The sequence below is a fragment of the Cherax quadricarinatus genome, chromosome 92 (genome assembly GCF_038502225.1).
Source record: "Cherax quadricarinatus isolate ZL_2023a chromosome 92, ASM3850222v1, whole genome shotgun sequence".
Classification (NCBI taxonomy): Eukaryota; Metazoa; Arthropoda; class Malacostraca; order Decapoda; family Parastacidae; genus Cherax; species Cherax quadricarinatus.
In genome coordinates, this window is record NC_091383.1 from 3337415 (window position 1) to 3359657 (window position 22243).

Below are 22243 nucleotides of genomic sequence, written 5' to 3' on the forward strand. Positions count from 1 at the left end.
TCTTCTAGTGCATTTAGGACCTTGTTGTAGTGATCCAATAGTTGAGACAGACAGGAGCGACCTGTTCTAAACCCATGTTGCCCTGGGTTGTGTAACTGATGGGTTTCTAGATGGGTGGTGATCTTGCTTCTTAGGACCCTTTCAAAGATTTTTATGATATGGGATGTTAGTGCTATTGGTCTGTAGTTCTTTGCTGTTGCTTTACTGCCCCCTTTGTGGAGTGGGGCTATGTCTGTTGTTTTTAGTAACTGTGGGACGACCCCCGTGTCCATGCTCCCTCTCCATAGGATGGAAAAGGCTCGTGATAGGGGCTTCTTGCAGTTCTTGATGAACACAGAGTTCCATGAGTCTGGCCCTGGGGCAGAGTGCATGGGCATGTCATTTATCGCCTGTTCGAAGTCATTTGGCGTCAGGAAAACATCGGATAGGCTTGTGTTAATCAAATTTTGAGGCTCTCTCATAAAAAATTCATTTTGATCTTCGACTCTGTCTGGTTAGTGGCTTGCTAAAAACTGAGTCATATTGGGACTTGAGTAGCTCACTCATTCCTTGCTGTCATCTATGTAGGACCCATCTTGTTAAAGTAGGGGCCCAATACTGGACGTTGTTCTCGATTTTGATTTGGCATAGGAGAAGAAATACTTTGGGTTTCTTTCGATTTCATTTATGGCTTTTAGTTCTTCCCGCGATTCTTGACTCCTAAAGGATTCTTTTAGCTTAAGTTCGATGCTTGCTATTTCTCTGACCAGTGTCTCCCTACGCATTTCAGATATATTGACCTCTTTTAGCTGCTCTGTTATTCTTTTTCGTCGCCTCTAAAGGGAGCGCCTGTCTCTTTCTATTTTACATCTACTCCTCCTTTTTCTTAGAGGAATAAGCCTTGTGCATACATCGAGTGCCACCGAGTTAATCTGTTCTAGGCATAAGTTGGGGTCTGTGTTGCTTAGTATATCTTCCCAGCTTATATCAGTTAGGACTTGGTTTACTTGGTCCCACTTTATGTTTTTGTTATTGAAGTTGAATTGGTGAATGCTCCCTAGTGACTAATCTCATTATGTCGGTCTGGGGCTCCGCGCATACATGACTGAACCTCAATTATGTTGTGATCTGAGTATATTGTTTTTGATATGGTGACATTTCTTATCAGATCATCATTGTTAGTGAAGATGAGGTCTAGTTTATTCTTCAGTCTAGTAGGCTCTATTATTTGATGGTTTAAATTGAATTTTGTGCAGAGATTTAAAAGCTCGCGTGAGTGTGAGTTTTCATCAGAGCTGCCTCCTGGTGTTATTACTGCAACAATATTATTTGCTATATTCCTCCATTTTAGGTGCCTTAAGTTGAAATCCCCCAGGAGCAAGATGTTGGGTGCAGGAGCTGGAAGATTTTCCAGACAGTGGTCAATTTTTAACAGCTGTTCCTTGAATTGCTGGGATGTTGCATCCGGAGGCTTGTAGACTACCACAATGACTAGGTTTTGGTTCTCGACGTTTACTGCTAAAACTTCCACTACATCATTTGAGGCATTTAGCAGTTCTGTGCAAACAAGTGACTCTGCAATGTACAGGCCAACCCCCCCCTTTTGCCTGTTCACTCTGTCACATCTGTATAGGTTGTAACCTGGGATCCATATTTCGTTGTCCAAGTGATCCTTTATGTGGGTCTCAGTGAAAGCCACGAACATTGCCTTTGCCTCTGCAAGCAGTCCATGGATGAAAGGTATTTTGTTGTTTGTTGCTGGCTTTAGACCCTGTATATTTGCCAAGAAGAATGTTATCGGACTGGTGGTATTGTTGGTACTGGGGGGATATTTTTTTTCCGGCATTAGTATCTGTATCTGTTGGTTTGGAGTGGAGGCCATCGACTGTGGTTCCACTCCAGGAATGACTGGATTTGGTGTACGATTTCTGCCATTTCCTGCCAGTTTTTTTTCCTTCCTGGCACTAAAAAACCTCTCCCTCTTGAGTGGCTGTGGCTACCCAGGTTTTCCCATGGCCTGGATGTTTTGTATCTTTTTGTCCCCTTTAGATGGTATGCCTGGCAATTTAAGTTATAGCACAGTCTTTCCTGTACTGAAGACGTACACAGTTCAGGGTGAAAAAGCTTACAGGAAGGGAGTTTGCATTTTCCTGTTGTCATATGGGCATGGCATTTTCTAGGGTGGTCATAGTTGCACGTCCCATCTGTTTTTCCAGATTTCCCATGCCAGCAGATACCAAGTGCATAGTATGTGCACAGGCTTGGTTTCCATTTGCCTTGGGTTTCTGTGACTGTATTCCCTGTTGGTGCATGTTTCCGTCTTACTTCTATCCTCCCTAGCACCAACAATGGAGCTCCCACCAGTTGTTTTTGGTAATATATCCTCAGTATTGCTAGTGGAGTCCTCTTGTTTGCTATTTCCTGCTGTATTTCTAGTTTGCAATATTGGTTTTATCTTATCTTTGACTACACTTGTTTCCCTACTATGGCTCCTGTCCCCTATGAGGTCATTTATATGTATTCCTTCCTGTGTATAATTCCCGACTACCTGGACAAAATCTCCAGCTTCACCATTACTGTCTCCCAGGACAGCATCTCCAGCTTCACCATTACTGTCTCCCAGGACAGCACTATCAGCCCCACATTTACTGACTACCAGGACATCATCTCCAGCCTTACAGTTTCTGACTACATGGCCAGTATCAAGGGCAGTACCATTCAGCCCAGACTTTTTATGTTCCCATCTGTTGTAGAAAGCTTCCAGGTTTTCTATGAAAGCAGCTTTGATGTTGACCTCTTTTAATACCCTTGTGATTTTAGTCCACAGATTTATCTCATTTGGGCATACCCAAAAACACTTCCCTGTTTTAATACTGCTTGTAGCTAGTTCTTGGATATCTGCACAAGGGGCTCAACATCCCTGGATGTATTAGTATGTATAATTCATAGTTGGTTTAGAAAGACACATAAGCAAACACTGACATATTTATTAGAAAACGTTTCTGTCCTGGGACCTTGATCGCTTCTAACATACAGAGGTAGAAAGACATTATATATATAGGCAGTGTTCCTCCATTCTTATGTTCTTATGACATTACTCAGGTCACATGCGTCACTCACACCTCACTCTCCGCCTATATATATAATGTCTTTTTAAACCAACTTGTCGGTATTTATTACCAAGGTTTATACCATAATACATAGTGTTTAACATCCCTGGATGTATTAGTATGTATAATACATAGTGATCAATTGTGAAATTTTTTGTCATTACCTTTAGAAATTTTCTCTACCATTATAGAAGATAATTATTTCTATTGTTTTTAAACATGAGCATAAACCAGGTTTTCAGTTTGAGGATTGTGAAGCCTCACAAACATGAAGCTTAGAGGGAGCACTGTTGTGGAGCCTCACAAACATGAAGCTTGGAGGGAGCACTGTTGTGGAGCCTCAGACATGAAGCTTACAGGGAGCACTGTTGTGGAGCCTCACAGACATGAAGCTTAGAGGGAGCACTGTTGTGGAGCCTCACAGACATGAAGTTTAGAGGGAACACTGTTGTGGAGCCTCACAGCTTAGAGGGAGCACTGTTGTGGAGCCTCACAGCTTAGAGGGAACACTGTTGTGGAGCCTCACAGCTTAGAGGGAGCACTGTTGTGGAGCCTCACAGCTTAGAGGGAGCACTGTTGTGGAGCCTCACAGACATGAAGCTTAGAGGGAGCACTGTTGTGGAGCCTCACAGCTTAGAGGGAGCACTGTTGTGGAGCCTCACAGACATGAAGCTTAGAGGGAACACTATTGTAGAGCCTCAGACATGAAGCTTAGAGGGAGCACTGTTGTGGAGCCTCAGACATGAAGCTTAGAGGGAGCACTGTTGTGGAGCCTCACAGCTTAGAGGAAGCACTGTTGTGGAGCCTCACAGCTTAGAGGGAGCACTGTTGTGGAGCCTCACAGCTTAGAGGGAGCACTGTTGTGGAGCCTCACAGCTTAGAGGGAGCACTGTTGTGGAGCCTCACAGCTTACAGGGAGCACTGTTGTGGAGCCTCACAGCTTACAGGGAGCACTGTTGTGGAGCCTCACAGCTTAGAGGGAACACTGTTGTGGAGCCTCACAGCTTAGAGGGAGCACTGTTGTGGAGCCTCACAGCTGAGAGGGAACACTGTTGTGGAGCCTCACAGCTGAGAGGGAACACTATTGCTAACATTTGTGAAATTTGAGCTGTGGTATCAGCATTATGCTGGTTATAAGTCTATTGTACACATCTATCTGCATTCATTAGTTGACCAACAGACTGACAGACTGACTGACTGATTAAAGATCGAGTCACAGCATCATACCTTAAAAAATTCAAAATCTGCAATATTATCCGATTGACCACATCATGCAATATTGATCGCCATTGCAATCCATATTCTGGGTATCTCAACAGAACATGTTGTGGCTGGCCTCATCTCTGAGCTAAATGAGGACTAACGCTTTTTCCCCACCTGAAGCTCATAAGTGTTTAATATGAGGCAGACGAGAATGTGTATTTTCCGAGAGTGGCGCTTGACTCATCATGCATGCCCATCCTGCCTTGTGGCTTCTACCCAGGGCATCAGTTACACCTCTGTCCCACTGCTTAAGATGCTCTCCCTTGTCTTACTTCTCCCCATACTCTTTTATCCACTCTTTCTCACTTACCTCATTCTCTAACATCCATTATTATTGTTATTATTATTATTATTGTTATTATTATTATTATTGTAAGGAAGCGATGAACCCTTACGGCTTATAGAATATCTGGGGAATGGGAGATAATCATACATGATCTTGGCAAATTAAGAAATAATTTCTTTGAATTTAAAGCCAGCAGTAACAGGGCTGCTGCCTCCTCCTCCTAGAGGTGAGACAAGTTAATGTTACGTTATATATATATCCACAAAATGGGATGTTAGATATCACCATTTTTTGTTTCATTTTTTTATATAAAAAAGTGCTTTTGCCTTGATTTTCCTGTGTGAATATATGATATTAGCTCATTTGTACTATAAAACAGATTTTTTTTTAATCGCCTCAGTGTGCCAAGTTTAGGTTCAGTTGGCTAATTGTAGCTAAAAAAAATCCCTAACTCCATTTTCTGTGTGTGTGTTGTGTTTGTGTGTATGCATTGTGTGTGTGTGTGTATTGTGTGTGTGTGTGTTGTGTGTGTGTGTTTTGTGTGTGTGTGTATGTTACTCAATTGTGGTTGCAGGGGTCGAGTCATAGCTCCTGGCCCCTGTGTGTGTGTGTGTGTGTGTGTGTGTGTGTGTGTGTGTGTGCGCGCGCGCACAGGCATGCGCGTGCTTGTATGTGTGTGCGTTCTTTCGTTGGTTCGTTCAAGGTTTCACCGTGTCTTTCACTGGTATTGCTTTCTGGTTTGTTCCAAATTCCTATCATTGCATGTGTAGACGGCGCCAGGGAAGACGCTCCACTGTAATTCACAAATGCTTTTACTAAGAAAAATTTACGTTTTTACAAAGTCTGACCCACCCAGAGCAAGACTTTATCTCTTCCACAGTGAAGGTTTTATTAAAACTATAATAAAGCAAGCCTTTGGGCCTAATATTGTCAAGAGACAATTTCCTCAGTTTAGTGTCTGTATGACCTCTGGTCGACTCAGTACTCGTATATTTAAATATTTCCTCTTGGATCAGATGTGTTAGTTTACCAAGGAAATCTGAATCTGTGTGTGGCTGATGAACAGGTATAGTGTGCCCTCACCTATATGTTGTTGCAAGGGTCGATTCACAGCTCCTGATACCATCTCTTTGCTGGTCAATACTAGGTCTACTTTCTCCTGGCTTTAAGAGCCTTGTCATACGTCATTTTTAACCCATGTACAGATCCCGCTGCTACCACTTCACTCTTCAGATTGTTTCACCCCCGGTGGCCTGGATGGTGTCCTGGTGGCTACAGCTCTCACTTCACACACGGAGGGTCCGGGTTTGATTCCCAGCAGGTGGAAACATTTCGACGCGTTTCCTTACACCTGTTGTCTTGTTCACCTAGCAGCAAATAGGTACTTGGGTGTTAGTCGACTGGTGTGCGTCGCATCCTGTGGGACAAGATTGAGGACCCCAATGGAAATAAGTTACAGTCCTCGATGACGCATTGACTTTCTTGGGTTATCCTGGGTGGCTAGCCCTCCGGGTAATCTCCAGGTAATCCAGGTGGTTAAAAATCTGAATGAAATCTTATCTTAAGGCTGAAGAAATACTTCTTAACATCAGCTTCCAGCTGTGCCCTCGTGTTCCTATTTACCATCTCTGAAATATTTTGTCCCTGTTCACCTTGTCCATTCCTCTCAGTATTTTGTACTGTATCATATCCTTATTCCTCCTGTGTCATCAGGTTGAGTTTCATTAACCTCTGTTCACCAGACAATAACCTTAGCTCCGGGACTACTCTTGTTGCAAACCTCTGCACTTACTCCAACTTCTTAATATGCTTGACTAGGTGTGGGCTCCATACTGGTGTTGTGTACTCCAATATGAGCCTGTCATACACAGTGTACAGTGTTGTGAATAACTCCTTACTTAGATATCGAAAAGTTATTCTTAAATTTACCAGATGCATATCTTCTGCAGCAGTTATTTGGTTGATGTGTGCCTCAGGGAAGATGCTCAGTGTGATACTCATCCCAAGGCTCTTCTTGAGTGAGGTTTGCAGCCTTTGCTGCCAGAGCCTGTACTCTGTCTGTAGTTTTGTTTATGCTTTCCCAATCATCATAAATTTGCACTTGGTGGAGCTAAACTCCAGGAGACATTTGTCTGATCAGGCTTGCAACCTGTCCAGATCGATTTGTAGCTGTTCCTGGTCCTCATCCACTTATATTCTCATTAGTTTCATGTTATCTGTGAACTGGGACACCTCTGACTTTGTCCTGTCTATCATGTCATTCAAGTACACAAGAAACAGCACTGACCCTAGAACTGATCCTTATGGAACCCCACTCTTCACATGCACCCATTCAGACACTTCATCACAGATCATCACTTGTTTCCTTCCTGTCAGGTGTGCCTTGATAGACTGTAATGTTTTTTCTATTATTACTGCCTGCTCCTCTAGTTTTTTTTCATTGGTCTCCTGTGTGTTAGTGTGTCAAAAGCCTTAAAGTTCAAGAAAATGCAATGTTTCTGTCCCTCTCTCTCTCTCTGTCTTACTTTTGTTACCTTGTCATAGAACTCCGTTAGATTTGCAAAATAGTATTTCCCATCCCTCTTCTCTTAGCAGGTTTATATTTTAACTCGTTGCCTAATTTTTCCTCTTTTTTTTCCATTTCGTTTTTCATTGTACAGTGGACCCCCACTTTACGATCACCTCCCAATGCAACCAGTTATGTAAGTGTATTTATGTAAGTGCGCTTGTATGTGTATGTTTGGGGGTCTGAAATGGACTAATCTAATTCACAATATTCCTTATGGGAACAAATTCGTTCAGTTTACCTGAACATACTTCTGGAATGAAATAATATCGTAAACCGGGGGTCCACTGTATACTGTATGAACCTTCACTAAAAGATTAAAGCTTCCATCTTGTCTCCCACTCTATATCAACATTCATATCATAAGATTTTTGTTGATGTTCTCTTATGTTAATTCTGCTTTCCTCACTTATTTCTTTCCTGCTCTTTATCCCTTGTTTCCCTTTTTCCTATTTTCTCATTTTTTATTCTCACTACCTACCATAAAAACCTCTTTCTGGCAATGTTATGGATGAGATATCAGTGGCTTTCAATTACATTATTATTTAACCCCACAAGGAACCTCTGTACTCTAGTTGGGGGATTCTCAACGTTTCCTCCATCATTAACTCCCTCGGTTTGATGTGCACCTACCATCCGACTTACGACCGAGTTCGGTTCCGAGAAACCGGTCGTAAGTCGAATGGTTGTAAGTCGAACTTTGCTACTGAATATCAAAAAAACATTTTTGTAATGACTTTATTTTATTGTTTTATTTTGGTATTTCATGTTTTACTTTACTTTTTATGCTGTTAGTACTGTATTTTATACTGTAAGGTTTAGGATAAACCCTGTGTAAAACACAAATAGTTGTTTATTTCCCAGAAATTTGGCATAAAAAACACGGTCGTAAGTCGAGTGGTCGTAAGTTGAGCAGGTCGTAAGTCGGATGGTAGGTGTATTTCTCCATTTACCCCCTTACTTCCATACAAAAAATTTATTGCCATCATAAAGGGACAGAAAAACAAGGTCAGAAAAAAATAAATTATTCAGGTTTTGCACAAAAATAGCACACAGATATTTACCCTTTGCCATGTAATTTTTTACCCCAAGGGGTAAATTTACCCCTGGTTGAGAATCACTGCTCTAGGTGTTGTCACAGTTCCAGCACTAGTGTATATCACTGTTCCAGTGGACTGTGCCACTTAACACCTGCTGCTTCCAACTTCTCAGACTCTGGCATTCCCAACACTATGCAGGTGACATCTCACTAACTTAGGTACTGGCCCTGGGCCAGGTCACAAGACTGAGAAAAGGCTGGAAGCAGGTCATAGTTCAACACACACAGTGCACCTGTGGCCTGGTAGGCAATACTCTCGCCTCACACACTGACTGTATGTGGTTCGATCCTTGGCTGGGTGGAAACATTGGGCGTCGTTTCCTTACACCTGCTGTCCCCGTTTGCCTAGCAGTAATTACCTGGCTGTTAGTGGACTGGTGTGGGTGGCATCCTGGGGGACAAGATTGAAGGACCACAATGGAAATAAAACACAGTCCTTGATGCACTGACTTTCTTGGGGTATCCTGGGTGGCTAACCCTCCAGGGTTAAAAATCCAAACAAAATCTTTTATCTTATCTGACGTATGGCTAGTCCCACACAGTAGATCACTTCAGGAGGGCTGGTAACCCAACACTGATAGACCTTATGAAGTGGAGTCATCAGGTCTGGTGCGCTTCTTCTGAACAAATTTTTCTTATTTCATATATTCACAAAGTTCCTCTTTACACAATATTTTTTATTGATTCTTCCACATGTTCTTCATTCCTCCTCCTCCACCACCACCACTACCACCACCACCACCACCACCACCACCACCACCACCACCACCACCACCACCACCTGGCACAGTGCCCGAGGCATCATATGTTCACTATAAATACCTCACCATTTCTTCACCTTTGCCCAGCAATGCCCAATTGCCCATTTATTCCCATTGTCCTGGTCCCTCCTTCTCTTTATCCTATCTCTCCTTCCCTTTATCCTGTCCCTACTTCCTTCCCTTTATCCTGTCACTCCCTCCCTCCCTTTATCTTATATCTTCTTCCCTTTATCCTGTCCCTCCTTCTGTCCCTTTATCCTGTACCTCCCTCCATTTATCCTGTCCCTCCCTATTCTGTACCCTCTCCCTCAATCTTGTCCTTCCCTCTGCCTGTCCCTCTCAATATCCTGTCCCTCCCTCCTTCAATTTCTCCCTCTCCATCTCTGTCATGTCATGCAGTGGCTCTGGAGTAACTCTCACATCAACCTCAGTATTCCCACTGGGATATTCACTAGTTACCAGTGATCGAAGACACTCTAAAATACATTAAAATTTAATTAAACATGTCAGCGAGGATAGATCTGAGAGTAAACTAACATAAAATGAATTTAACATGTTAGTGAGGCTAGGTCTCAGAGCAGATTAATGTAAATTGAATTATACAAGTCAGTGAGGAGAGATGTGAGGTAAACTAATGTATATTGAATTATACAAGTCAGTGAGGAGAGATGTGAGGGTAAACTAATGCAAATTGTATTATACAAGTCAGTGTGGATAGATCTGAAGATAAACTAATATAAATAGAATTAAAGTAATTAGTGAAGCTAGATCTGAAAGAAAACTGACCCAAACTGATTGAAATAAATCATTGTTGATATATCTGAGGGGAACTAACATAAGTCTGTAAAGTAAAAGGACACAAGTGCAACTAATGTGACATTTTATTGTGGCAATGTTTCACTCTCCAGGAGCTTTGTCAAGTCATTACTACTACAACCTGTATCACTACTACTACTACTACTAACACTAGTATTACACCTCACTCTGACCCTACATATACCCTCTATGTCCATGTATTGTTGGTAATGACTTGACAAAGCTCCTGGAGAGCGAAACGTTGCCACAATAAAATGTTACATTAGTTGCACTTGTCTCCTTTTACTTCACATATTGTTGGTAATTCTACCAACATATATACAATAAGTAAGTCTGTACAAGTCAGCGAGGCTGAGATCTGAGGGGAACTAATATAAGTAAGCCTGTACAAGTCAGCGAGGCTGAGATCTGAGGGAAACTGTCCTATAATCCCTTTCATTGGAGGTTTAAATTGGACATTATACGACAGCTGTCCTGTCTTGGTGCCAAGAACAGTGCCTGGCCAGGGGCACTGTGCGATGTGTATATTGACCTTGAGAGAGAGAGAGAGAGAGAGAGAGAGAGAGAGGAACATGGTAGGACAAGGAGTTAAATATTGTATTAATAATATTATTATGATCCCTATGGGTTTAGTGCTCCCCATTGAATATAATATTGAAATAATAGTGTGTCAGTGAGTAGAAACAAGTATTTACACAGGTGTGAACCTACACCTAGGTGTTGGCACTCCAGTGCTGCTCTTAAGTGACCCACAATGTCTGCCACCTTAGCTATTTAATTAACCTACTTTGTGTGTGTGTGTGTGTGTGTGTGTGTGTGTGTGTGTGTGTGTGTGTGTGTATTCACCTAATTGTACTCACCTAAGTGTGGTTGCAGGAGTCGAGAATCGGTTCCTGGCCCTGCCTCTTCACTGCTACTAGGTCCTCTCTCTCCCTGCTCCATGAGCTTCTTCATACCTTGCCTTAAAGCTGTGTATGGTTCCTGCCTCCACTACATCACTTGCTAGACTATTCCACTTCCTGACTACTCAGTGACTGAAGAAATATGTACAGTGGACCCCTGGTTAACGATATTTTTTCACTCCAGAAGTATGTTCAGGTGCCAGTACTGACCGAATTTGTTCCCATACGGAATATTGTGAATTAGATTAGTCCATTTCAGACCCCCAAACATACACGTACAAACGCACTTACATAAATACACTTACATAATTGGTTGCATTCGGAGGTGATCGTTATGCGGGGGTCCACTGTATTTCCTAACATCCCTGTGACTCATCTGAGTCTTCAACTTCAAATTGTGACCCCTTGTTTCTGTGTCCCCTCTGAAACATCCTGTCTCTGTCCACCTTGTCTATTCCCGCAGTGTTTTGTATGTTGTTATCATGTCTCCCCTGACCCTCCTGTCCTCCAGTGTCGTCAGGCCGATTTCTCTTAACCTTTCTTCATAGGACATTCCCCTTAGCTCTGGAACTAGCCTTGTTGCAAACCTTTGCACTTACAAAAGCACTTACAAAAATACATGTACATAATTGTTCAAGTTGGGAGCTGTTTGAAACTTGAGGTACCACTGTACTTGCATTTTTTTTTTTTTTTTTTTTTTTTTAGGTATTTGAGTTTGACCTGAGTATTGTGTTGCTTCGGGTGTCTCCTGTGTGACCTGCAGTGGAACACAGCCAAGATTCTAATAATCTTTTCTTCTTGTTTTCATGCCAGCTCTATTTCATTCGTGCGCAGACGCAAGGGAGTGTGTGTGTGTGTGTCTGTGTGTGTGTGTGTCTGTGTGTGTCTGTGTGTGTCTGTGCTTAGTCCCTGGACCCATTATGTGCCTTTGTAATCTTTTGATTACCACCTATACCATGGGTATATGATGACTAACACACAAACCATGGGTACATGATGACTAATGCTCACACCATGGGTATCTTTTGACTACTGCCCACAGGATGGGTATGGGGTGCATAATAAACATATTAAACTAACTAACTAACATGGGTATATGATGACTACCACCCATACCATAGGTATAAGCTGACTAACACCTACATCTTGGGTATGTGGTGCATAATAAGGATATTAAACTAAACACGCTATATTGTTTTGGCAGGTGTTGTGTACAGATGTTATTGTGGCACAGTGAGTGCCATGTCTAAACATTGTTTTGGCAGGTGTTGTGTACAGATGTTATTGTGGCACAGTGAGTGCCATGTCTAAACATTGTTTTGGCAGGTGTTGTGTACAGATGTTATTGTGGCACAGTGAGTGCCATGTCTAAACATTGTTTTGGCAGGTGTTGTGTACAGATGTTATTGTGGCACAATGAGTCCCTGGACCCACTATGTACCTTTGTAATCTTTTGACTACCGTCCACAGGATGGGTATGGGGTGCATAATAAACATATTAAACTAAAGGCACAGTGAGTGCCATGTCTAAACATTGTTTGGCAGGTGTTGTGTACAGATGTTATTGTGGCACAGTGAGTGCCATGTCTAAACATTGTTTCCCATCACCACTAACCCACCACTGATGTTTTTTACAGTGGTGACGGGTTCTGTCTTGCCATTATTCCTTCCCATCTCACCTCTCCACTTTTGACTTTTTTTTTGGGGTTATCCTAAGTAATTTACACATATGTTACTATTTATAATAATTGTATGTAAGTGTACCTATATAGCTTACACCATTGTACATGAATGTTATACACACACCAAGGTTGAGGGACTGATTATCTCATTTTTCGTATATAATTCTACTGTCTTCAGGTCATGTCCTAGAATCTGTAATGATAAAAACCACTGGTTGGCGAAACATTTACAATTACAGATAACCAGATGTCGTACATGTGTCTAATTTTCAACTTATTCTTGTCTCTCTGGTTGTGGTGTTTAGTGAATTATTATTATTATAATCAAGGGGGAAGCGCTAAACCCAGAGGATTATACAGCGCCTGGGGGGGGGGGATGTGGAAGGCATTCAGGCTTAATTCGGGGAACTGGAGCACAGATCCAATTCCCTAAATCAAGAGCCCCTCACCAACATCAAGGAACCTTCCTTGAGGGGTACAGTGAAGACTTGTGACTCGGTGTGCTGCTCTTGGCTTCCATTTCTCTCTATTTGTTTCAGTTTTTGATACAGACTTCGTTCTCATGCCTATCTTGTCTTCCATTTTTATCTCATTTGCTTTTAGGTATAATTCATGTAAATTCATTAAGTGCAGAGGTAGCAGTATAACTGTTAGTAAAATAATGATGATGATGATGATGATGATGATGATGATGATGATGATGATGATGATGATGATGATGATGATGATGATGATGATGATGATGATGATGATGATGATGATGATGATGATGATGATGATGATGATGATGATGATGATGATGATGATGATGATGATGATGATGATGATGATGATGATGATGATGATGATGATGATGATGATGATGATGATGATGATGATGATGATGATGATGATGATGATGATGATGATGATGATGATGATGAAGAAGCCGCCGCCTTATTACTAAAATGTTTATAATATTATCATAATCTAATATGTATTCTTTTTTCTTTATAGTGTGTGGAGTCAACTGTCACAGGAAGTGTGAGAAGCAGATGCCCAATTTATGTGGAGTTAATCAAAAGCTGCTGGCTGAGGCACTTTCCTCTGTCAAGAAGGGTGGTAAGTAGTGTGTACTTACTTAGTTGTGCTTGTAGGGGTCGAGTCATAGCTCCTGTGTGTGTGTGTGTACTTGTTGTATTCACCTAGTTGTGCTTGTAGGGGTCAATTCACAGCTTACCTTCACTAAATATTACCCTGCTCACACTCCAACAGATCATCAAGTCCCAAATACCATTCGTCTCCATTCACTCCTATCAAACACGCTCTTGCATGCCTGCTGGAAGTCCAAGCCCCTTGCCCACAAAACCTCCCTTACCCCTTCCTTCCAACCTTTTTGAGGACGACCCCTACCCTGCCTTCCTTCTCCTACAGATTTAAATGCTCTCCATGTCATTCTACTTTGATCCATTCTCTCTAAATGACCAAACCACCTCAACAACCCCTCTTCTGCCCTCTGACTAATACTTTTATTAACCCCACACCTCCTAATTTCCACACTCCGAATTTTCAGCATAATATTTACACCACACATTGCCCTTAGACAGGACATCTCCACTGCCTCCAACCGTCTCCTCGCTGCAGCATTTACCACCCAAGCTTCACACCCATATAAGAGTGTTGGTACTATTATACTTTCATACATTCCCTTCTTTGCCTCCATAGATAACATTTTTTGCCTCTACATATACCTCAACGCACCACTCACCTTTTTTCCTTCATCAATTCCATGATTAACCTCATCCTTCATAAATCCATCCGCCGACACGTCAACTCCCAAGTATCTGAAAACATTCACTTCTTCCATACTCCTCCTCCCCAATTTGATATCCAATTTTTCTTTATCTAAATCATTTGATACCCTCATCGAAATAAACAGAATAGAGGAAATCAGTTCTAATATACATTATTTAGGTATGAATACTGGTCAGAGAGCCCATCTTAAGTCCAAGGCGTCGCCAAGTGAGGAAGGGCTTTATTATTATTATTATTATTGTTATTATTATTATTATTATTATTATTATTATTATTCTGCTTGCTATGTACTTTACTTTCAACTCTAACCAATACTCAGTTATGGTGATGTTTTTCCCGCGTCACCAGGTATTGCTGATGGGACCACCAGAACTCTGGCCTCCTCTACCAAGACCTCCTCAACCTCCATCTCTGGGTCTGAGGCCGAGAGCACGGAAGATGAGACCGAGACCACAGACACAGACAGTGGGGATTACTTTGGTCTACCAGAGATCAGACCGCCCCTCCAGTCCTGCCCCAAGTTCAAGAAATATAATGTCACAGATTTTGACTTTATTAAAGTACTGGGGAAAGGTAGTTACGGTAAGGTAAGACTGCTCTGTTATCCTGTTCTTGTACCCCTCGGGGAGAAGAGCTCTTGATCCTTGAATCAAGACTATTTCTTGATACCAGGAAGTGGAGCTACACTCCCTCTCCTTGGATTAAGACTGTTTACTCCCTACCCATCCCATTCTCTAGGCACTGTGTAGTCTTTCGAGTATAAATATTTAATTCCCTTTTAATATACATGTATACAGACGCACTCCCCGCTTATACAGTAGGTTAGGTTTTGGGCTACTGTAGGGCCCCACTTATACAGCAGGTTAGGTTTTGGGCTACTGTAGAGCCCCACTTATACAGCAGGTTAGGTTCCGGACTACTGTAGGGCCCCACTTATACAGCAGGTTAGGTTTGGGGCTACTGTAAGGCCCCACTTATACAGCAGGTTAGGATCCAGGCTACTGTAAGGCCCCACTTATACAGCAGGTTAGGCTCCGGGCTACTGTAAGGCCCCACTTATACAGCAGGTTAGGTTCCGGGCTACTGTAAGGCCCCACTTATACAGCAGGTTAGGTTCCGGGCTACTGTAAGGCCCCACTTATACAGCAGGTTAGGTTCCGGGCTACTGTAAGGCCCCACTTATACAGCAGGTTAGGTTCCGGGCTACTGTAAGGCCCCACTTATACAGCAGGTTAGGTTCCGGGCTACTGTAAGGCCCCACTTATACACCAGGTTAGGCTCCTGGCTGCTACTGTAAAGTGAAACATAGACTTTTTCAATTTTGAAATGCATATTAAACCTGATAACATGTTTGCACTATCATATATTAAGTGAGCAATAGAGCTAGGGATAAAAAATGCATAAACAGTACATTACTTACCTTAAAATATTTTTGTCCTTAGCTATAGTGAGTAGTGAATATATTCATTATAGGAAGTCTGAATATATGAAAATGGCTATAATGGAAAACCACTGCATTAGCGAGACGCTCTTAAGCAAAGTGCTGTAAAGTGAGACCCTCCTGTATGCACTCACCTAGTTGTGGTTGCAGGGGTCGAGTCATGGATCCTGCTGTACCTAACTCTTGCTCACACACCAACACAGGTGATGCTGGCACAGCAGAAGGACTCAGAAAACTACTTCGCTGTCAAGTGTCTGAAGAAGGACGTAGTACTTGAAGACAACGACGTGGAGTGTACTCTAATAGAGAGGAAAGTACTCAGTCTGGGTACCAAGCATCCGTACCTCTGCCACCTCTTCTGTACTTTCCAAACACCGGTAAGTATTAATCTCCCAGATGCTGTTAAGCTTTCACATCTCCCAGATGCTGTTAAGCTTTCACATCTCCCAGATGCTGTTAAGCTTTCACATCTCCCAGATGCTGTTAAGCTTTCACATCTCCCAGATGCTGTTAAGCTCTGACACCTCCCAGATGCTGTTAAGATTTCACACCTCCCAGATGCTGTTAAGCTTTCACACCTTCTAAATACTGTTAAGCTTTCACAACTCCTGGATGCTGTTAAGCTTTCACACCTTCCAAATACTGTTAAGCTTTTACACCTCCCAGATGTTGTTAAGCTTTCACAGCTTACAGATGCTGTTAAGCTTTCACACCTCCCAGATGCTGTTAAGCTTTCACACCTCCCAGATGCTGTTAAGCTTTCATACCTTCCAAATACTGTTAAGCTTTTACACCTCCCAGATGCTGTTAAGCTTTCACACCTTCCAGATGCTGTTAAGCTTTCACACCTTCCAGATGCTGTTAAGCTTTCACACCTTCCAGATGCTGTTAAGCTTTCACACCTCTCAGATGCTGTTAAGCTTTCACACCTTCCAGATGCTGTTAAGCTTTCACACCTCCCAGATGCTGTTAAGCTTTCACACCTTCCAGATGCTGTTAAGCTTTCACACCTTCCAGATGCTGTTAAGCTTTCACACCTCTCAGATGCTGTTAAGCTTTCACACCTTCCAGATGCTGTTAAGCTTTCACACCTCCCAGATGCTGTTAAGCTTTCACACCTCCCAGATGCTGTTAAGCTTTCACACCTTCCAAATACTGTTAAGCTTTCACACCTTCCAGATGCTGTTAAGCTTTCACACCTTCCAGATTCTGTTAAGCTTTCACACCTCCCAGATGCTGTTAAGCTTTCACAGCTTCCAGATGCTGTTAAGCTTTCACAGCTTCCAGAAACTGGCAATGTTAAAAGTTATCCTAGTGTTAAAAAGTATTTTTAATATTAATGTTAAAAGTATCTTTTCAGACGTATAGAAGTTAAATAGTATCTTTTCAAACATCCAGATATAGTATCTTTCCAAGCATAGAGAAGTTAAACTTCCAGATGTTAAGAAGTATCTTTTTAGTGTATACATTGAAAAGTATCTTTTCAATCTACCAGTTTTATAAAAGTATCTTTTCAGTCTACCAGATGTTTAAAAGTATCTTTTCAGTCTACCAGATGTTTAAAAGTATCTTTTCAGTCTACCAGATGTTTAAAAGTATCTTTTCAGTCTACCAGATGTTTAAAAGTATCTTTTCAGTCTACCAGATGTTTAAAAGTATCTTTTCAGTCTACCAGATGTTTAAAAGTATCTTTTCAGTCTACCAGATGTTTAAAAGTATCTTTTCAGTCTACCAGATGTTTAAAAGTATCTTTTCAGTCTACCAGATGTTTAAAAGTATCTTTTCAGTCTACCAGATGTTTAAAAGTATCTTTTCAGTCTACCAGATGTTTAAAAGTATCTTTTCAGTCTACCAGATGTTTAAAAGTATCTTTTCAGTCTACCAGATGTTTAAAAGTATCTTTTCAGTCTACCAGATGTTTAAAAGTATCTTTTCAGTCTACCAGATGTTTAAAAGTATCTTTTCAGTCTACCAGATGCTTAAAAGTATCTTTTCAGTCTACCAGATGCTTAAAAGTATCTTTTCAGTCTACCAAATGTTTAAAAATATCTTTTACATTATCTCCCAATTCATGAAAAAATCTATTGAGTGCATCTGGAACATCTATTGAGTATCTTTTCAGTATTTGCTGTCTATTATCTTTTGACAGTCTTTGCTTATCTTTTAACAATTTAGTATTTTTTGGCCGTTCACCTGTTCTCCCTCCCCAAAGTTGCACTTGTTCTTTACTGTTCACCTGTTCTCTTCCCACAGTCACATTTGTTCTTTAGTGTTCACAGTCACACTTGTTCTTCATCATGAAGTACCTGACTGGAGGTGGTCTCATGTTCTCTACTGTTCACTTGTTCTCCTCCTTCACAGTCGCACTTGTTCTTCATCATGAAGTACCTGACTGGAGGTGGTCTCATGTTCTCTACTGTTCACTTGTTCTCCTCCCTCACAGTCGCACTTGTTCTTCGTGATGGAGTACCTGACTGGAGGTGGTCTCATGTTCTCTACTGTTCACTTGTTCTCCTCCTTCACAGTCGCACTTGTTCTTCATCATGGAGTACCTGACTGGAGGTGGTCTCATGTTCTCTACTGTTCACTTGTTCTCCTTCACAGTCGCACTTGTTCTTCATCATGGAGTACCTGACTGGAGGTGGTCTCATGTTCTCTACTGTTCACTTGTTCTCCTTCACAGTCGCACTTGTTTTTCGTGATGGAGTACCTGACTGGAGGTGGTCTCATGTTCTCTACTGTTCACTTGTTCTCCTCCCTCACAGTCGCACTTGTTCTTCGTGATGGAGTACCTGACTGGAGGTGGTCTCATGTTCTCTACTGTTCACTTGTTCTCCTCCTTCACAGTCGCACTTGTTCTTCATCATGGAGTACCTGACTGGAGGTGGTCTCATGTTCTCTACTGTTCACTTGTTCTCCTCCTTCACAGTCACACTTGTTCTTCGTGATGGAGTACATGACTGGATGTGGTCTCATGTTCTCTACTGTTCACTTGTTCTCCTCCTTCACAGTCGCACTTGTTCTTCGTGATGGAGTACCTGACTGGAGGTGATCTCATGTTCTCTACTGTTCACTTGTTCTCCTCCCTCACAGTCGCACTTGTTCTTCGTGATGGAGTACCTGACTGGAGGTGGTCTCATGTTCTCTACTGTTCGCTTGTTCTCCTCCCTCACAGTCGCACTTGTTCTTCGTGATGGAGTACCTGAGTGGAGGTGGTCTCATGTTCTCTACTGTTCACTTGTTCTCCTCCCTCACAGTCGCACTTGTTCTTCGTGATGGAGTACCTGACTGGAGGTGGTCTCATGTTCTCTACTGTTCACTTGTTCTCCTCCCTCACAGTCGCACTTGTTCTTCGTGATGGAGTACCTGACTGGAGGTGGTCTCATGTTCTCTACTGTTCACTTGTTCTCCTCCCTCACAGTCGCACTTGTTCTTCGTGATGGAGTACCTGACTGGAGGTGGTCTCATGTTCTCTACTGTTCACTTGTTCTCCTCCCTCACAGTCGCACTTGTTCTTCGTGATGGAGTACCTGACTGGAGGTGGTCTCATGTTCTCTACTGTTCACTTGTTCTCCTCCCTCACAGTCGCACTTGTTCTTCGTGATGGAGTACCTGACTGGACGTGGTCTCATGTTCTCTACTGTTCACTTGTTCTCCTCCCTCACAGTCGCACTTGTTCTTCGTGATGGAGTACCTGACTGGAGGTGGTCTCATGTTCTCTACTGTTCACTTGTTCTCCTCCTTCACAGTCGCACTTGTTCTTCGTGATGGAGTACCTGACTGGAGGTGATCTCATGTTCTCTACTGTTCACTTGTTCTCCTCCCTCACAGTCGCACTTGTTCTTCGTGATGGAGTACCTGACTGGAGGTGGTCTCATGTTCTCTACTGTTCACTTGTTCTCCTCCCTCACAGTCGCACTTGTTCTTCGTGATGGAGTACCTGACTGGAGGTGGTCTCATGTTCTCTACTGTTCACTTGTTCTCCTCCCTCACAGTCGCACTTGTTCTTCGTGATGGAGTACCTGACTGGAGGTGACCTCATGTTCCACATACAACACTGTGGTCGCTTTGATGAGTTCCGAGCTTGTTTCTACGCTGCAGAGATCACGTCCGGACTCAAGTTCCTCCACAGTAAAGGCATTATTTACAGGTCAGCTTTATTTACACATGATAGAAATCTCATTTAAACTTGATAGAAACCTCATTTATATGCTTGAAGCTCTATTTACATGTTTGAAGCCTTGTTTACATGTTTGAAGCCTTGTTTACATGTTTGAAGCCTTGTTTACATGTTTGAAGCCTTGTTTACATGTTTGAAGCCTTGTTTACATGTTTGAAGCCTTGTTTACATGTTTGAAGCCTTGTTTACATGTTTGAAGCCTTGTTTACATGTTTGAAGCCTTGTTTACATGTTTGAAGCCTTGTTTACATGTTTGAAGCCTTGTTTACATGTTTGAAGCCTTGTTTACATGTTTGAAGCCTTGTTTACATGTTTGAAGCCTTGTTTACATGCTTGAAGCTCTATTTACATGTTTGAAGCCTTGTTTACATGTTTGAAGCCTTGTTTACATGTTTGAAGCCTTGTTTACATGTTTGAAGCCTTGTTTACACGTTTGAAGCCTTGTTTACATGTTTGAAGCCTTGTTTACATGTTTAAACACTTGTTTACATGTTTGAAGCCTTGTTTACATGTTTGAAGCCTTGTTTACATGTTTAAACACTTGTTTACATGTTTAAACACTTGTTTACATGTTTAAACACTTGTTTACATGTTTGAAGCCTTGTTTACATGTTTCACAGTCTTTTTCACTCATGAAAAACCTGTTTACAGAATTGAATTTTTTTCTAGATGTAAAAACTTTACAAGTGACAGGGTCTTATTTACAGGTGATGGTCTTATTTACAGGTGATGGGGTCTTATTTACAGGTGATGGTCTTATTTACAGGTGATGGGGTCTTATTTACAGGTGATGGTCTTATTTACAGGTGATGGGGTCTTATTTACAGGTGATGGTCTTATTTACAGGTGATGGGGTCTTATTTACAGGTGATGGTCTTATTTACAGGTGATGGGGTCTTATTTACAGGTGATGGTCTTATTTACAGGTGATGGGGTCTTATTTACAGGTGATGGTCTTATTTACAGGTGATGGGGTCTTATTTACAGGTGATGGGGTCTTATTTACAGGTGATGGGGTCTTATTTACAGGTGATGGTCTTATTTACAGGTGATGGGGTCTTATTTACAGGTGATGGGGTCTTATTTACAGGTGATGGGGTCTTATTTACAGGTGATGGGGTCTTATTTACAGGTGATGGGGTCGATGGGGTCTTATTTACAGGTGATGGGGTCTTATTTACAGGTGGGGTCTTATTTACAGGTGATGGGGTCTTATTTACAGGTGATGGGGTCTTATTTACAGGTGATGGGGTCTTATTTACAGGTGATGGGGTCTTATTTACAGGTGATGGGGTCTTATTTACAGGTGATGGGGTCTTATTTACAGGTGATGGGGTCTTATTTACAGGTGATGGGGTCTTATTTACAGGTGATGGGGTCTTATTTACAGGTGATGGGGTCTTATTTACAGGTGATGGGGTCTTATTTACAGGTGATGGGGTCTTATTTACAGGTGATGGGGTCTTATTTACAGGTGATGGGGTCTTATTTACAGGTGATGGGGTCTTATTTACAGGTGATGGGGTCTTATTTACAGGTGATGGGGTCTTATTTACAGGTGATGGGGTCTTATTTACAGGTGATGGGGTCTTATTTACAGGTGATGGGGTCTTATTTACAGGTGATGGGGTCTTATTTACAGGTGATGGGGTCTTATTTACAGGTGATGGGGTCTTATTTACAGGTGATGGGGTCTTATTTACAGGTGATGGGGTCTTATTTACAGGTGATGGGGTCTTATTTACAGGTGATGGGGTCTTATTTACAGGTGATGGGGTCTTATTTACAGGTGATGGGGTCTTATTTACAGGTGATGGGGTCTTATTTACAGGTGATGGGGTCTTATTTACAGGTGATGGGGTCTTATTTACAGGTGATGGGGTCTTATTTACAGGTGATGGGGTCTTATTTACAGGTGATGGGGTCTTATTTACAGGTGATGGGGTCTTATTTACAGGTGATGGGGTCTTATTTACAGGTGATGGGGTCTTATTTACAGGTGATGGGGTCTTATTTACAGGTGATGGGGTCTTATTTACAGGTGATGGGGTCTTATTTACAGGTGATGGGGTCTTATTTACAGGTGATGGGGTCTTATTTACAGGTGATGGGGTCTTATTTACAGGTGATGGGGTCTTATTTACAGGTGATGGGGTCTTATTTACAGGTGATGGGGTCTTATTTACAAGTGATGGGGTCTTATTTACAGGTGATGGGGTCTTATTTACAGGTGATGGGGTCTTATTTACAGGTGATGGGGTCTTATTTACAGGTGATGGGGTCTTATTTACAGGTGATGGGGTCTTATTTACAGGTGATGGGGTCTTATTTACAGGTGATGGGGTCTTATTTACAGGTGATGGG

The 22243-nt window shown here is 42.0% G+C and overlaps 1 protein-coding gene across 4 annotated transcripts in view; it reads left to right on the forward strand.

Moving 5' to 3' along the window:
* The window catches only part of LOC128698384 (uncharacterized), a 90115-nt gene that overhangs the window by 23614 nt on the left and 44258 nt on the right, over nucleotides 1–22243 (forward strand). For all 4 annotated transcript variants that reach the window (XM_053790606.2, XM_053790607.2, XM_053790608.2 and 1 more), the window contains 4 exons: nucleotides 13461–13565; nucleotides 14607–14845; nucleotides 15903–16076; nucleotides 19695–19849. In XM_053790606.2, coding sequence (XP_053646581.2) covers nucleotides 13461–13565; nucleotides 14607–14845; nucleotides 15903–16076; nucleotides 19695–19849 — 673 coding nt within the window. The remainder of the gene's footprint in view (nucleotides 1–13460; nucleotides 13566–14606; nucleotides 14846–15902; nucleotides 16077–19694; nucleotides 19850–22243) is intronic.